Genomic DNA, 18783 nt, shown 5'->3' on the forward strand with positions numbered 1-18783 from the left:
TAGTGGTCTCCACTGTGATCTAACCCTTTCTACCTCTCCTTAAGACAAAGGACTCAACCCAGGGCTTAAAGCAAGGATCTAGATCTTCAGGATAAACCTCATTTCTGACCTCCACACTTGGTCCACACACCCTTTTAGAGTCAGATTCATCAAACTGAACTAATCAGAAGTGAAGGTTTGATTTGCCCCATCACCCTTTCCCAAAAGCATGCTCTCCTTCCAAAGTCTCATAGCCCTTCAAGCACCTTCATCCATTCATATATTTTTCCCAGAAACGTGGGAATAATTCTCATTCTCCCTATCTCCCTAAACCCATAATGACCAAGAAGTAAGGATCTGGCTCTTAAATGGTCCTTTAATGTGTTTGTTCTGCCCATCCTCACTGCATCCACTTCCAACTAGCTCCCAGCTCCCTGTCCTAAAGAGTAGCTTTGACATATCCCCAGTATATCAACCCATTTCCAACCTACACTTCCTACAACCTACACTTCCTACAACGAGTCAACAGAAGCCTGTATAAGGTGCACATGGAATTTCAGTACTCTCTGTTTAAAACCTTTTTTGTACCTAAACCCCAATGCTCTTAAGATGTGTCCCAAATCTTTCATAAGACATCTGATGCTCTACTTTATTGGGTTATCATATACTGAATTCCTTTGCACATCTTGGCTTTCTCACTTCTTTTTCCATTTGTCTGTAACAGTTCCTTCTTGGGCCCCTTACATCAATAGACACACACATGCATGCATTTGCATGTGTGTGTGTGTGTGTGTGCATGTGTATGCACACTCACACACACCCCATAGTTCCTTTAGCTTGTGGATTTGCTACTCATTGCCAAAGTTTGGCTTAAATTCCATGCCTACAAGGAAAGCTTCTTGGTCAACACAGAGTTCCCTTAGGTAAATTTGCTCAATGTAACCGAATCCTATTTCAATTAGTGACATTTTAATGTCCATCTTTCCCCAGAAGGTGCCCCTAGGGGCAAAGGGCACATCTTTCTTCAGAATGTGGGCTGGCACAAAATGGATTTTCAATAAAGAATACCTGGACAAAAAAATTTTAAAAAATGGGAAGAGGAAAAAGAAGAGACTGAATGAAGCAAAAACTGTACAAAAACTACTATAGCCTGCCCACACTTCCCTTTCCATTCTTGATGCGGCAGAAATAGTAGGAGAATACATGACAAAAGAGGAAATATAAAATAAGACAATGAAGATGAGACTAATGAGCAAGGAAATAAAGGAATATATGATGCTTTGGGACACTTTCAAAACAAGAGTAACAGGACTTAAGGGTTTTGGAAAATTTGATACGGTACCTTCCATCTACTTTATCTTGAAAATGCCCCCAAACAGAGACAATATTCCATAAAGAAAGAACATTAGAAAATTAGGGGAGGGAAGGTGATGACAGTAATTAGTTTTATTCCTATATAGGGAAGGCATTTGATGTTCATGAACTTGTTTTCCCTCATCTACAAAGAGATTCAGAAAGGACACCTGTGAGGCCTCCTCTAGCTGCATGGCCAGCAGGGTTCTGTGGAAACCTGGTGGCCAGAAGCCTACAGCACCCACTTAATGCTGCCTCCATTAGTATCTGAATCACACTGTCCAAAGATGGTCAAGTAATTAAGTTCTGTTATTACATGAGTTACAAGAATCTGAATCCTACAGAGCAACACAAAAGTATCATCTTCTAGGAAGAGTAGAAAAGATTTGAACCCTGCCTATACTGAGAAAGCTACTTTAAAATCAAACTTTTCTGATAGGAACAAGCAGTGAAGTAGGAAGCACTTGACACCATAATTTATGGATGAATAACTAAATTGATCTGGGAAAAAGCAACTCATTCCTTCTAACCAGTATAATGTAGGCATTGGTATTTCCCTGTCTTTTAACTCTCACTGTCTTTTCCTGGTCTCATTTTTTTCCATAAAAATAAAAATAGAGACAAAAGAGAGTTACTCAATAGGGACTAATTGAGCAGAATAATGACACAGATATATGAACGTATGGGGCAGCTGCAGAGACCATAGCTCAGTGAACCAGATGCTAAGTTATTTCCACCAATAGTAGCATTTACAATCAACATGACAATACAGTATATGGAACAAACTAGGTTTTATCACTGACTGAAACCAGTGATGCTCCTATCAGTTCACAAACTTACAGAAGCAAATCAATTGGTGATTTATGTCCATTGTAAAATCTGTCCCTAGAGTTATTAACATAAAAGAAGTAGACTTAGTCAATGTGGCTACCCAGAGAATAAGAACAGAAGCTAATGATTCTCCTCTATGAATTTCTCTGAGAAGCAGCTCAGGGCTCCAAAGGACAATACATCTGTTCATTAGTACAAGTCAAAGTTACAGGAGACTAATTGAAAAATCTTCTCACTAATAGTATGTGCCAAAACAACAGTTGTATGGGTACATAAAAATAAAGCTTAGAAATGAATGCACATTAGCACCAAATAATGGTTTTGAGACTACTTACATCAGTGTCAGGTCCCTTATCTGCACCCGGACATGAAAAAGTAACAAATTCATGGCACCTCTTGTGAACCACAAAACAGCAAACTGAAGAGAGAAAGGAAAACAAAAATTAGAACACATTAGATATACTATACCCAAAGCGATACTTGTAATTAGGAGTCATTTAATTTTTGATATAGACAGAATCTTACAAGCAACTATCAGAAAGCATTTCACTTTATATTGTCTGTGCTCATGGATAGTTAAAGTCACAAAATTCTAGTGCTGACAGGAGTCAAAGACAAATAAACCATGACCCCTATTCTCTAAAGGGAGACAGGATACTGCATTTGTCCAAGGTATAAACCAGTCATCTGAATTTAAAGTACTTTGCCATGTCTTATACCAACACACACACACACACACACACAATGTAATATTGTACTCTGTGGTGAAATAACCCATAAATACAAAGAAAATAACTGATTATAAATAACATACAAGGGTCTCTAAATGTGGGTTGCATAATTTCCTTGGCAGGATTTTGAACTTAAGGAAATCATAAAGATACTAGAGCCTAATCTATAGAAAACAACCCTTTGAAATAATAAATCGCTGGGTGCACCCCAACACCTTCTGTGTCAGCCTGTTTGCCTCCAATGCTGTCATTGATGGGAGGGGGTCCTTAAAAACTCAAGCCAAACCTTCTACCTAGCAATATTTCCCAAGCCCAAATGAACCAATGTTAAGGAATCCTACAAATTAACCCAATAATGTATGTGTTAGAGGAACGAATAAAAAGTGGCAATAATGAGTAAGTAATAATCACATAAGAGATTTTCATGGATGGTATAATGTGAAGGACATAAAAGATACACTCATCTTCAAAGCTTGAAGCTGAGAACAGGCATGTAATTTTTAGCTATGTACATGTAATTTTAGCTATGTAGTGGTAGACATAGCTTGATCAAAGTTCTAGGGCACCCTGGGCAAAAATGTTAACAAGACCTTATTTTAAAAACAAAGCAATGGTGGTGGTATGCATATAATTCCAGCTATTTGGGAGGTAAAAGTAGGAGGATTATGGTCCAAAGTCAGCCCAGGTAAAAGCACAGGACCCTATGTGAAAAATAACTAAAATTATAAAGGGGTGGAAGACATGAATCAAGTGGGATAGCATCTGCTTAGCAAACATGAACCCTTGAGTACCAATGAAACAAGAAAAATCTTGAAATTAAGCTACAAAGTAAGCTCTACTACTCTATTGGTCTTTGTAGAGTAATAAAAAAGTGTTAAAGAAACAAAAACATCAGGGCTGGGAAGGTGGATCAGTGGTAGAGCACTTGCCTTGCATGCATGAGGTCTTGGGTTCGATTCCTTAGCACCACATAAGTAAAAAGAAAAAAGCCGGAAGTGGCGATGTGGTTCAAGTGGTAGAGCGCTAGCCTTGAGCTGAAGAGCTGAGGGACAGCATTCAGACCCAAAGTTCAGGCCCCACGACCGGACCCCCCCCCCAAAAAAAGAAAAAAAATATCCTCAAAGTTTTAGGGAAGTCGTACATTTTCCTGTATGCCGTGGTTTGGATGGTTGTTCCCGCCAAAACTTACACTGAAATTTGGCTCTGTTGTAGTGGGGTTGAGGTCGGACTGTAGGAAGGTGATTGGACCCTTAGAATTTAGCTGATTGCATAGAATTAACACACTAAAAAAAGGTAAGTTTGGACCTTATCTCTCAGCCTTTTCACTTTCCCTCTCTAGTGAATACAGTGTTCCTTCTCCTTGAGGAAGACACCAGAAGGTTGTCACCAGATTTCAGTACCCCTGATTTTGGACTTTTACTCCCCATAACTGTGAGGAAATAAATCGGTGCTATTTGTAAGTTATCCAGTCTAAAGTATTCTGTTATAGTTGCAGAAAGGAACTGAGGCATGGCTTAAAGCTAGAACTTCTTACATTCTCTGCTCATGTGCTATTTTCTTCTCTCACCAATAATAAGGTGAGTCCCTGTACATATTAGTAGATGAAGGCAATCGAAGAGGGTGAGTCATTTCAGTGGGTGAGAAAGGACCTCAGATTTGTTGACAGTTGAAATGCCAAGAGGAATTTAAATACTGAGCCAAGTCTGAGAATACTTAAAGGAACTTGAGAGGCCAGGATGAAATTCAGAATATTCTGGATAAGCCTTAGAAACCACTGAAAGGTTTTAAACAAAGAGTAACACAAACAAAAGCAATGCTTCCTAAGTGTGGAAGGTAGAGATTGGAAGAATTTAATGGAATAGATCTGGGGAATATATGTATAAACCTAATTATCTTATCATTATTCATGCTAAGAACTGAGAGTAACACATGCCTGAGAACTTGCAGAAGAAGAGACTTACTGGCTGACCACAGAAGGACATTTAATGAGCGTTCTATTGTTCACCAGGCACTTTGGTCCTTTCATGCACATTACTAACGTGAGTCCTCATATCAACACTACTTAATATGCTTTCATAGTCACAGTGTTTTGATGGGAAGGCATAGTACAGGTTCTTAGCATCTAGCATGTTATAAGCAGACAATGAGTATTGATATTGAGAGAGAAGATGCAAAGGGCTAGGCAGGAAGACCAGCAGAATGTCCTGCCTTTTACAGCATGATGCAGCCAGCATTTACTCTAACTTTTGTTCAGCCCACAGCATCCTTTCTGTCCAGTGTCATGGCCACTGACAAAATTTGTGTGTGTGTGGGGGGGGGGGACGGGGCAGAAAAGATATTAAGAGCTGATGCCAAGATCTCTCAAATGGGTAATAAGAAGAGTACCTGAAAACATAAGAAGAGTTCTTTTTTAAAATTTAATTTTATTGTAAAGGTGATATACAGAGGGAGGGGTTACAGTTACATAAGTAAGGTAATGAGTACATTTATTATCAAACAGTGTTACCCCCTCCCTTGTTTTCTCCCACTTTCCCTCCCCCCTCCTGACTTCCCTCCCTCCCAAGTTGTAAAGTTCATTTCTAAAACAGTATCTTGTATCATTGTTGCAGTGGTTTACCATCTGTCCTTTGTCTCACTATTTTGTTATTTGCCCTTCCCTTCCCCAAATCAGATAAATTTATATACAAAACACAAGGTACCAAAATCACAAACAATGACAACAGAGATAAACCAAAGGGGGGAAAAAAGAAAGACAAAAGAGCAGTATAAACTTTAGATGCTGAGCTGTCCTGGCCCATGCATGGCGGGAAAAGGTGAGTGTGAAACAAAGAGAAGGGGCCCATGGCTACCTGTGCTAATATAACCACAAGTGTCTGGTGCCACTACATTTCTGCTACAAGCATCTTGACTACAAAACCCTCCAAGTGTGGATAACAAGGCAGAGCTATGAAGGCACAGATTAATCTGATTAGCTCACTCCCCCCAGGCATAGTCATCTCTCATCCACTAGAAGATCAGTTTCTTAAGGAAAGAGATTATAGTAGCTTCATTATCTTATCACAGTTTATTATGGACACAGTGTTTTGAGAGAAAAATAAGCATTCTGATTTCTCATTTGATAATTCAAATGTTCAGATTTTTTTCCAACTTAAAAAAAATGAATGATGAATGAATACTGTTTAGAAAGCCTATATTTATCTCTGGAAAAATAATTTGTCATCTGTACCTATCAATTCTATCTGCATTCACATCAATGCAATTGCATACCTCCAGCTGAAGTATTTCTACTGAACACTTCAAAAACATTTCTTTAAGTATTTTCCGGAAAAGAAATGGGCTTTCACTACTTCATGTAATTTGAAGAGAGCAAAATCTCCACTTATTCCCAAATTACCCCCTTCTCCCCAGCCCGCCTTGGGAGCCCCTTTCCTTTCCTCCTCACATGGAATCTTCCCATTTCTATGGATTCTACCAACAGGAGCCAAACAAAAGGGCATGTGTCTCCAGAGCGCAGGTATGAGTCATCTGAGGAATAAAGATCCCCATTAGCCTTTTTGGACATTCAGGATGCAGAATAGATGCTCTCCAAAGGAAGAGAAAAGAGATCAGGCCATGGCTGGGTGACTAAGGAAAGAAAGCTCTGCTGCCCTCTCACTTTATACAACCCCCACTCTTGCTGGGAGTTTGACTGACTGGCTAGATGAAGCAACACTTTGCTGGAAAAGATTGCCCCAGAAACTCTGAGCCATAGCCACAGACTCAAAAATCACTGATGGGTGGCCTTGACTTTTGGTTTCAGGTTACAAACCAAATTGATAATGTATATTTTGTAAGACAATATAATCAAAACATTTGAGAAGTCTTGCTAGGGCAGTGGGAGAGAAAATACAAGAGTGGCTCCGAAAAAGGAGAGAAAGTATTAGGTTTTCCTCCAGCTAAATATTGAGAACAACTACTCTTATTTGTTTTTATTTTATATTATAGAGGAATTCATCTTAGCATGTTATGTGGAGTGAGGGGAATTGAGGAAAAGGAGAAATAGATGGCACCTTCAATAAATACCCACCTGACCTTGGTAGGCAGGAAGGCAACTTAAAGGTGGCAGCCACAGAAATGGAAGATGGTAAACACACAAAGTATGGCAGCTTCCCTCTGTTCCATGGTTCCTTAAGGGCAGATTCTTGGTTTTTGAACATGTCTATGCTTAGGAAACACTGGATGACCAGCAAACCTCTGCAACAGACCCTTATTTCCATAGACTATGGGTCACCTGTGTTTGCCTAAGCAAAATGAAAGTTGTACAGCAGGAAGTTCTCCAGTAGCTTAAAATGACCAAGTAAATCTTCTTTCCATTATTTTCTAAGCACAAAATCACTGCTTTCTCATCACTTCCTTCTAATCTTTTATGTACAACCTGGCAGAATTAATGACATATGAAAGGCACAAATCACGCTGAACCAATGACACAGTGGAAGGCAAAGTAATAGTCCACAGGCTTGGTCAAGTAAGGATCCTAGAGATCAGGATCTCAGAGAGATCTCTGTCCAGAGAGAAACCCTAGTCTAGTGATCCTTGTCATCTGCCAGTCGTGTTTACAGAAGAAAACAAAGTAAATGGAGATCCAGGAGTGTTTTATTCCATCTGTCAAGGATGCATTTTAGAAGCAGAACAAATAGCAGTCATCTAATTTTGGCTCAGGAATTCATAAAAATTTCAAATAAGAAATACAAGTATGTTGTGACAATGTAATGTTGATGTTAACAGTGGTTCCCGATGGTATGTGTTGGTTTAAAGAGAAAAACCAAGAGGTACTAGGAAAGCCCAACAAAGCAAGGGAAATGTTGTTCCCCCATGAAGTGGATAAGAATTAACTTAGTTATACCCATAACTAATCTTGATCCATTAAATACACACCAAGAGCCTGATAATCGTCACTATGTCGAAATCCATCATCATGAGGATGGATACCTCACTTAGAGCTCTTGATTCTGGACAATTTTTCCCAGAGTGATCCTAAGGAATGCTAAGTCCAGATTCTTCCTTCATACTCCATTCATGCAGACATGTCTACCAAAAGAATATGTTGGACTGATGATACAGAGTGCTTCCTAGCTAGTCCAAGCAAATTCTTCCTTAGGCATGTCACCAACACTGACCATATACAAGACAATAAGTGCAGGGGCTAGGAAGGTGGCTAAGTGGTAGAGCGCTTGCCTTGCATGCATGAGGTCCTGGGTTCCATTCCTCAGCACCACATAAGCAAAAAGAAAAAATCCAGAAGTGGCTCAAATGGTAGAGCAATAGCCTTGAGCTGAAGAGATAAGGGACAGCACCCAGGCCCAGAGTTCAGGCCCCACGACCAGACCCTCCCCCCCAAAAAAAAGACAATAAGTGCAGTAATGCCTCTTTCCACTAAACACTACTTCATACCTGTAAGGAAGGCCATTAGAAAAGGAAAAGAAAGGTAAGATGGCAAGTATTGTCAAGAATGAAGAGGAAACAGAACCTGTGTAAATATAAATATAAAGGGATGTAACTACTGTGGAAATCATTTTTAAAGTTCCCTAAAAATGAAATATGACCCATAAGTTTCATTCCTAAGTATAAACACAAAAGAACTGAAAGGAGGTACTCAGATGTTTGCATGCCAGTATCCACAATCATATTATCTCCAAAAAACAAAACATGGAAATAACCCAACTGTCCACAAATAGATACATGGCTAAACAAAATGTGGTTTATACATATTCAGACCTAAAGGAATGAAATTTGGACACATTCAATAACATATGACTCCACTTGTCAGAGACATAAAGTAGAAGAGAAATTATTAGGGATGGGAAATGAGGCAAATTGGGAGATCTTGTTTGAAATGATTTTAAAGGAAGTTCTGGAAATGGATGTAGTGGACATTTATAACATTGCAAATGTTCTTAATGTTACTGAATTACACATTTAAGATGGTTTAAGTGGTAAATTTTGTGACATAATTTACCATACTAAAAATTTACTCAACCAACAATATTTATGAAATCATAAACAAGAGGCAAAGGAAGTCAGAGACAGTAAGAGTTATATTCATATAGTCCTGCTTATGTAGATTTTTGTGATTATTTATTATTATAATTGAGTCTTAGTCAAAACCCAAGAAAAAGTACCAAGAAAAATTTACTTTATGAATTTTGCTAGAGATTGAACCTATAGACTTTCTAGGTAAACATTCTACCACTTGAGCTATGCCACTTCCTGGTTTTTATTTTGTTTTTATAGACAGCGTCTTGTTAACTTTGCCCATGCTCGATGAGAACTGAAGATCCTCCCACCTCTGCTTCCAAAGTAGCTTGGATTACAAGTGTACACACCATGATACCCATGTAAGAGAGAATATTTGTTTCCACTCCATTAATTGCCAAAAGAAATCGGTGTCAGAAAAGAGTGAGAAATGGGGAAAATTCAGTGTGTTTCAGATTGCAGGATTGTTAAGAATTAGATCTGTACTCCCTCATCCCTCCCAGGGCACTGGAACACAGTGAGTTTTAGTTCCTGTATTAAATTATTGAGAAGTTGTCACTTACTCTATATACAAAATAGGATCAGCCTTTTTCATACCTGATATGGTCTATCATGTTTGTTTAGTGAGACTACTTTCCATTTCTCCTTTAAACGTAAGTTCCTTTCCTTTCATTCTCAAGTCTGAATCATTTCAAATTCAGGTCATGGTCATATAAAAGGGAATGTAGATTAAAAGAAATATCCCAATAGAGAGAGTGAATGAGGGTGAATATGGTTGAAGTACTTTATTTGCATATATAAAAATAGAACAATGAAACCTGTTGAAATTGTTTTTAAGAAGGAGGAATGCGGGAGAGATAATAGGTGAATTGGATAGCATACATTTTATGTATGGTAATATCACAATGAGCACTATATGTTAATAGAAAGAAAAAAACTTTTAGGAAAAAATTCTTGATTAGGGCCAGGTGCTAGTACCTCATACCTTTAATCTAAGATCTGAGGATCATTGTTTGAAGCCAGCCCAGGAAGGAAAGTGTGTGAGACTCTTATCTCCAAACACTTTCGCAAAAAAGCCAGAAGTGAAGCTGTGGCTCAAGGAGCAAAGCCCTAGCCTTGAGCACAAAAGCTCCAGAACAGTGCTTAGACCATGAGTTAAAGTCCCAGAAATGACACATACACAAGAAAGTTCCCAATTATCCAAAATTCCTGTAGAAAAGTCTATGACATAACAAATTCTCCATTCAAGAAAGAACTTACTGAAAGCAATAGACTTTATTTAGAATAGCAGCCTGGTAGATGAGCTTCTTTGGACTCTTTTTCTTTAAATACATAAATGGTTGCCATCATGTGATGTGATTTTAATTAAATTTTACTTAGCTGGAAGGGATTAATGAGGGGTAACGTCACATCAAAATACAATGAGATGAAAAATCTCTAAGACAAGTCAACCGCTTTCAGCTTTGTTAGGAAAGTAATGAAATTTTGAACTTATATTTGCATGTTAAAAGAAAATTATTGGTTTCAAATTTGTAACAATGAAAACAGTCTTCTCCTAGGATACACGTTAGAGTTGTATGAAAACAAATCAATGTGCCCAATGACTCAGTATGAGGCATGCCATCCGTCAGATAGCATGCTGGTTCTACCTCTAAGCCTTCCTGAACAGTTCCACTGCATTCTTCTTGGACTTCTGGAATCCCACTTTTCTAGGAGAATCACCTTTAACTCCTCTCAAATTCCTCTGCTGTAACTTCAAGTACATCTGAACTTTGTTATTCAAAACTCTGAGATGGCGAACTGAGACACCAAACATGGGAGATGAAAGTCAGGAGACTTAAGGGTGCTTGATACATCACTGGCCAGAACAACAGAAGGGGTGGCCTGACCATATTGCAACCAAAAAGGAAGCCTCAGGATGTAGCTAAGAGTCCAGAAGACCAAAGAGAGAAATAAAGAAGCCAGATCTTGGTGTTTCCATGGGCATTTACCTTTAGATCTTCAATCATGTAGACCTTAAAGTTCCTATTTAAAATGTTGGTTCTTCACACCTACCAAAAACTTCCTCTATTGAGTATGACATATATACCTGAATATATAAGATCACACATTAGGTGCTTTTATTGTTTGTGCCAGTTTGAGTTAAGATTTCTGTATTTGAAATAGCATCAATTCTAAATGCTAAAGGAAGAATGGACAGGCTGCAGGGTATGACAGGAGCAGAAAAGAGGGCAGGTCATAATTAACAGGACTTGGGGCCTTGCAAAACAAGTATTATGCAGCTGCAGGAGAAACTATTCCTTGTCATCATTTAGACAGAAGTTTCCATTTAGGCAAGTTGGATATAACGTAGTAAAAAATTACCCAGAAAAAATGCTGTCAAGCAAGCAGGTAGAACTTCTGGGTCAGAGGCCAATAGTCAGCTGGGGACTACAAACCAAGCTTTGAGAGAGATCAGAATGATGAAAGAGAATTCCAATGCATACAGAAGTCTTGAGTAAATCTACATGATAGTTGGTGGGAAGGATGAGGTAGTTGGAAAAGTGGAAAGTAAGACAAGAAAGGGCTGAGACCTGGAGAAAGGTGAGAGAAAAGTTTGAAGAAAAGCCAGGCAATCACAGGATACAAGGATTCTTCCAAGACAAAGGAGATGAGGATGGTAAGAGGTGATCAATTCTGATAGATTTTGCTCTAGATGTCATGGGAGAATACAGATGATGAAAATCACACCAATGCCAACAGAATTGCAAGATGATCACTGACCTTTATTCTCAGATTCCTCCATTCAAATACAAAATAAAGCAGGCTTTCCTAATAGCAATGATAAATATGCATTAATAAAATCTTAATGACTTAAATGGGTATAAAGACAAGTTCCTTAAGGAGGAGTTTAAACCTCTTGATGATATATCATCAAGACCTGTTTGAAGGGAAATTCAAAATTTTACTTTATGACACTTGGACTTAAAGGTTCATTTTTGTACTGATTTCAGAATCAGCTGAATAACTCAGCATTCCTTTTAATTCCACAAGGTTATAAAAGGCTCTCTGTGTTTACCCCAGTCCTTGGGCTTGAACTCAGAGCCTATACACTGTCCCTGAATTTTTTTTGCTCAAGGCTAGCACTTTATCACTTCAGCCACAGCTCTACTTCCAGCTCTTTGAATGATTAACTGGAGATAAGAATTCCTGCCAGGGTTGGCTTGAACTGTGATCCTCAGATCCCAGCCTCCTGAGTAGGCTTATGTGTGTGAGCCACCAGCACCAGGCAAGGCTTCATAGTTTTACAGCATGTCTTTCTACCTGAATGCCCATAACCTATTATGCATTTCAGTTTTCCTTTACTTGATCCTAGAAGCATTTATTGCAGAACACTCTATACCCAGTTATACCAAAGCCTATCACACGAGGCCTCTCAAAGAGAATTTTAAAGCTTTTTCTTTTCTGTCCAGAATTACCTATACTGGGACTTATGAGAGATTTGCCAGGAGTTCAAGTTGAACTTGGCTTTACAACAGTGTATTCGGTCTTTTCCTTGCTCAGTCTAAAACTTCCTTAGTTCTGTGGCTCAGCATTTGTTTCTTTTGCTTAGACACAACTCCCATCAAGTATATGTGTCTGTCTACACCAAGAATTCTGGAATTTCCCTCCCTTCAACAAAATGTATGTACTTTGAATTGAACAGCGACCTACTTCCCCTAAAGACCCACCAAAGGAACAGTGTCTCTGGAGATGGGGAGAACTGAAGGTAATCCAAACACTTGGGACTCAGGTTGCAAGTCAATGCAAATGAAGAATGGGCCCCTAACATGGTGGGTGAAAGCTGTAGCATTCTATTTCATTTCATCAAGCTAACAGTACAGACTCAGCATGTAGAGAAACTTAGTTCTACCAAAGGGTGCAGAGATGCAATAATGGGATTTAAATGTCAGGTGGCACATTCTAGAGAATTTGAGAAGTAATATAACTCTGATGATGCGTTTGTTCTTTTCCTATCTCTATAGAGGTATGTGTGTGTGTGTGTGTGTGTGTGTGTGTGTGTGTGTGTGTGTGTACCTTTATGTGCAAGGTGTTTGGGAAATACTGTTCATTTTCTTCGTCAATTATTCATCAATATTTATTGAGCTCTACCATACACCAATACCCCTCATACAGGGTATGAAGACAAAGGATGCCTATGGGGAGCTCAGAATCTTGAAAGCTATCAAGAAGTGGGTATCTCCCACATACTCTGAGTTCCTATCACCTAGATCTCCTTTATTTCCTACCTTTTAAAATTACTTACAGTGCGAAAAAAATAATGGCATAATTGTAACACTTTGCACTGAGAACTTTGAACTTTTCTCATCCTTCCCAGCAATAGTGAGAAAGGACAACAGGTTACAGATCTCTACCTTCCAAAAATACATAAGTACAACAATATGAAGTCTGATGATCTCTTCCACAGACTCCAGTGAGAAAGAAATGTAGAGGCAAAATGGATGACACTCCGTTGGCACAAGATCACAACTACTGAGGCTGACAGTGGTACACTGTTGTTCTCTCTGTTTTTATGGATCTATAAAAATGCACATAATAAAATCTAAAATAAATAAAAGAATTTTAAAAACATGGCCAAACGTTTAAAAAATCTTTCCTAGCCTTATTTGAGAATAGATTGTTACAAATACAATTAGAATGGGCTCATACTGGTGTGTGTTGGTCTCCTAATGCAATGTGATGGGTAACCTTACATAAAGGGGAAATTTAGACACGCTCACACACACACACACACACACACACACACACACACACACACAGAGAGAGAAGGCCATGTAAAAATGGGAGCAGAGATTACAGTGGTGTTTCTATATACCAAAGGACTTCACAGATTGTTAGCAAAGCTAGGAATAAGTCTTAGAATAGATTCTCTGCTACCAGCTAGCCTTCAGAACTGATGGACAGCAAATTTCTGATCTTTAACCCATCCTGTAAGCTCTTTTTTATTATGGCAGCCCTCACAAACTAATACATACACAAGGCAGTTTCTTGAAAGTACAGGATTTAATCGGTGAAGCTTAAATGATTTCAATGAGAGCAAGCAGTTAGGGATTGGAGACATTTCCCCTGACAGCTCCATGATACAGCACATCTGTGTGTCCATCCAATCAGCTTATATCACCAATAAAAATTATGTCCAAAGTAACCATGAGTTACTGTCAGTCTCATGAATTAGGTTTCTGTTAAGATTTCCACAGGGAAAAATAACAGCACAGAAAGATTATAGATGATGATAGCAAAAAAATTAGTCAAACTTAAAATGCTGATAGGAAATGAAGATTATGAAGTTCAAAATTATCTAGGACATTTGCATACATTCAGTTGCTCATGATTATGAATGAGTTTTAATAAAGTCAGAACTTTTAAAGGGTTCAACATAGAAGTGTAATCAGAAGTCCAAATTAAAATCATTGGCTTTGCCGGGTGCTGGTGGCTCTCGCCTGTGATCCTAGCTACTCAAGGCAGCTGAGATCTGAGTATTGCTTCTTAAAGCCAACCTGGCAAGAAAGTCCCTGAGACTTTTATCTCCATCTAACTACCAAAAGAAAAAAGGCAGAAGCAGAGCTGGGGCTCAAGTTGTACAGTGCTAGGACAGCATCCTTGCCATGAGTTCAAGCCCCAGGATTGTCTCGCATGCGTGCACGCGCGCGCGCACACACACACACACACACATAAAATCACTGGCTTGTTGTGTGTGTGTGTGTGTGTGAGAGAGAGAGAGAGAGAGAGAGAGAGTGTGTGTGTGTGTGTGTGTGTGTGTTCTGTTTAATACACCAGCTGGTACCTTCAATCACACAATGACCACATTCTCTTGATACATCTGGTAGTTTCAAGCATTTCCTGGGTTGTTATTGGTGAGATAAGAAAGTGACTACTCTACAAGTTTATAACCCAGAAAACCAGCTTTTGGAATGTTCAAGGGACCAAGAGCCCAGTGAATCAACATGAAGGGCCCATCCTTGCAATGGGTATTACTAATTTAAAAGGAATATATCACAGAGTCTGACAATAACAGAATCAGAAGAGACTTCAAAAAGAATCTGTGTCTCTGAGAGGACTTTGGGGTAGTCTACAGCATGGCCTTATTAATAGGGTGATGATTCCTTCCTGTACCTAGTCTTCTCTTACTCAGTCCCAGGCAACAGTAATAGATTTAAGCCAACATTTCTGTGTATTTGCAGCCTCAGCTCATATTGTTTATTAAACAGCCCACTTGGTTGCAAGCACAAGGTCAGAGGCAAGGCCAAGAACCATTTCTATCTCTCTGGTCTTTGTAATTTCACAACTTACATCTGATCTGCTTTCAAAATAAAGTTGAATGTGGCTCCATTCAGTCACCCTTCCACAGGTACCTATGAAGCTCCTAGTTGAGGGCCAAAGCCTGACAGGTACAGGAGGACTCTAGGACTTCATACAGTTCAACCCTTTGAGGCATTTGCTTAACACAGGAAGGAAATCTGGAATGGGATTTTAATAAGGAGGATGGTATGGGAAGAAACCAGCATTCCTCAGCATAGTGCTTGCATGGCAAGAACAGAAATCAAGCAGAGGAGACAGGCCTAGATGAGAGGCAAGCAGAGAGCTGGGGCCCCAAAATCCAACAAGTAGGGGCATCTCCAAGAGTGTCATGCTCACAAAAAGTCCAGCAGAAGTGGTCTGGAAAAAAGTCTACAGACCAGGGTAGGGAGTCACTGCCATACATGGGGATTAGCAGGGAAGAAACTGAGGCAGTGGTTAGAAGCATTTAGATTATTTAGATTCTGGCCAATACAGATTTGCTGAGCAGTGGCTACATCCCAGAGATGGCACTCGGCCCTGGCCAGTATAAGAGCACTGGGGCCCAGGACCTTTAAAGAGTTTCAAGTGGAGTTAATTCACCAACACTTAAAGATTGCTCTGGTATTCTGCAGTCATCCAGTATGGGTTATGAGCACCTAGGATAGGGTCCTCATCCCAGCCCAGAAGCAGGGAAGAACAGGAGCAGACATGATGCTGGTGCTCAGGCTTTCAAAGGCCAACAGGCCCAGGGGCTTTTCTCTTCTAGGTCAGGGCAGCCGTCTGACAGAGTTTGGTAGTAACATCTATGTAAAATAACGAAAAGAGGCTCCAGCTACCTCATGTAAATTGTAGAGACAGGTAGCAGTAGGTCAAAGGAAAATAGAGCATAGATCAAAATGAATGAGATTCACATCAACAGAGAAGATGTTACTTTTGATCATAGTTCATAGAAGGGAATTTCAAAGCTGCCCCAAACATTTCAGCAAACATTCCCTTTTTGAATTCAGTGCTGCCATGTAATTACATAGCTCTTGTGGGTGAATCGGGGAGAAAGTGTTTCATATTCAATGTTCTGGTTTGGCTTTGATTGCAATCAGTATTGGAATGGGACTGGGGACTGTCTCAGAACCAAGCATGGATACTGAAGTTTAGTTATAAAGACCAAGCACATTCAAAGTAAGCATGAAACAAAGGTTACTGCTGAAATTGGAAGAGGCCACGGTAACCCAGTGGTATTTTTTTTTTTAAATTCCTAAAGATAAGTACATGTTGGAACTTTCCATAAATAAAGTGCTTTTGCTTTGTTGGGATTATATTGAGCTTTTGTGACAAGGTTTGTTCATTTTGTGATGCAAATTTTTACCCATGTAGCATTCCCCTCTGCTTATCTTGGGGAACAATTAAAAAAGAATCCATAATACACTAATTACCTCTCTTTTATCAAGTATATTGGGAACTAAGAAAGAGTCAAAAATGTGGAACACCACATAATTACAAAGCAAGGAAGCCAGAAATGTGAACATATCCATAGGATTCCAATGCCCGCAGATAACAGCAATGAGTGGCTGGGAAAGGAAAGTTTTCCTGCAAATTATGAAGTCAAGGCATGAAAACAACAGATAAAGAAAATTTTAAAAAATTAAAAGATATGGGCTGGGAAAGTGGCTCAGTGGTATACTGCTTGCCATGCATGCATGAGGCCCTGGGTTCAGGCCCTGGATTTGATTCCTCAGCACCACATAAACAGAAAAAGCCGGAAGTGGTGCTTGGTTCAAGTGGTAGAGTGCTAGCCTGGAGCTAAAGAGCTGAGGGACAGCATCTAGGCCCAGAGTTCAGGCTCTACAACTGAAAATAAAAATAATTAAAAATTAAAAGATAAAAGATAAAGAAAATTTTTTAAAGAAGCAAAAGAAAACCAACCTTAGAAAACACAGAAACTGAAATTCTAAACCACATGCCAGAAAATATAAATTGAAGTTCACTTCAACTTATATTTTATTTATATTTTGGAGAAATATTTTTTATTTAATGATGTCACTTTGCCTCTTAAGATCCGAATAAAGTAGAAAAGAAAAATCAGTAAATTCTGTGTGTGAGGTGATTGGCTTAGACAGTTTTTATTTTTTTTTGTCGGTCATGGGGCTTGAACTCTGGTCTGGGCACTGTCCCTCCACTCTTCAGCTCAAGGCTAGCGCTCTACCACTTAAGCCACAGTGCCAATGAAGTGGATTTTAAAATACTGATAAACTGCTGGGCACCAGTGGCTCATATCTATAATCCTACCTACTCACGAGACAGAGATCTAAGGATCATGGTTCAAAGTCAGGAGAGTCTGTGAGACTCTTATCTCCAATTAATCATAGAAAAAGCTGGAAGGGCTGGGGCTCAAGTGGCAGAGCACTAGTCTCGAACTCAGGGACACTACTCAGGCACTAGGACCAGAAAGAAAGAAAAAAACACAAAAAAAACCTGAAAAACCATTACCCACATAATCAAAATATTTTTTTTGGTGGGGGTCAGTCATGGGGCTTAAACTCTGGGCCTGGGCGCTGTCCCTGCGCTCTTCAGCTCAAGGCAAATGCTCTACCACTTGAGCTACAGTGCCACTTCTGGTTTTCTAGTGGTTTTTATTGGAGACAAGAGTCTCATGGACTCTTCAGCTCAAGGCTAATGCTCTACTACTTTGAGCCACAGCACCTCTTCCAGTTTTCTGGTGGTTAATTGGAGATAAGAGTCTTAGGGACTGGGCTGGCTTTGAACTGCAATCTTCATATGAAAATCAGCCTCTTGAGTAGCTGTGATTATAGGCATAAGCCACCAGTGCCTGGCTGTACCTTAGCTTTTATGCTCAAGGCTGGAGCTGTACCACTTAAGCCACAGCTCCACTTCTGGCTTTTTGGTGGTTAATTGGAGATAAGTATCTCAAGGACTTTCCTGCCCAGGCTGGCTTTGAACCATGAGGCTCAGACTCCAGAGTAGCTAGGATTATAGTTGTAATTCATCAGCCCCGATCCTTTTTTTTTCTTTTTAATTTCACAGTTTATTATAATAAAACTTACCATTTGTGAACTGCTTAAAAAAAAAGAGAGTCTCATAGACTTTCCTGCCCAGGCTGGATTTGAACTGCAATCCTCAGATCTCAACCTCCTGAGTAGCTAGGATTACAGGTGTGAGCCACCAGCGCCCAGCTCAAAATATTTTTATCTATACTTATGCGCAATGATTAAAAAAAACCTTGCCACTATTTTATGGTTTTAAAAGCATGTACACCATGGTCTCCCTGATAAGTGGATGCTAACTCCAAAATGTTAGGTGATATGACAAAACTAACAGGACTTAAGAAACAAAGAACTCCCACTCATCTGGTCGAGCCACTACTAAATATCCCCATGCTGCTGATCACCTGTATGGAGTATAACATGCGTACACCGTTATATGTTATAGACTGTGATAGACAACTTGCTCCAGGAAAGTTAGAATGAACTTGTGACTTTAAATGAGCATCATTATTCCACAGTACTGTGAAATTCGGGAAATTATGTAATCACTTAATCACAAT

At 39.4% G+C, this 18783-nt stretch overlaps 1 protein-coding gene across 1 annotated transcript in view; it reads right to left on the reverse strand.

Moving 5' to 3' along the window:
* Prkca (protein kinase C, alpha) overlaps positions 1-18783 on the reverse strand; it is a 388590-nt gene that overhangs the window by 214958 nt on the left and 154849 nt on the right. The window contains exon 3 of the mRNA XM_013037977.1: positions 2499-2581. Coding sequence (XP_012893431.1) covers positions 2499-2581 — 83 coding nt within the window. The remainder of the gene's footprint in view (positions 1-2498; positions 2582-18783) is intronic.

The sequence above is a fragment of the Dipodomys ordii genome, unplaced genomic scaffold (genome assembly GCF_000151885.1).
Source record: "Dipodomys ordii isolate 6190 unplaced genomic scaffold, Dord_2.0 Scaffold7, whole genome shotgun sequence".
Taxonomy (NCBI): Eukaryota; Metazoa; Chordata; class Mammalia; order Rodentia; family Heteromyidae; genus Dipodomys; species Dipodomys ordii.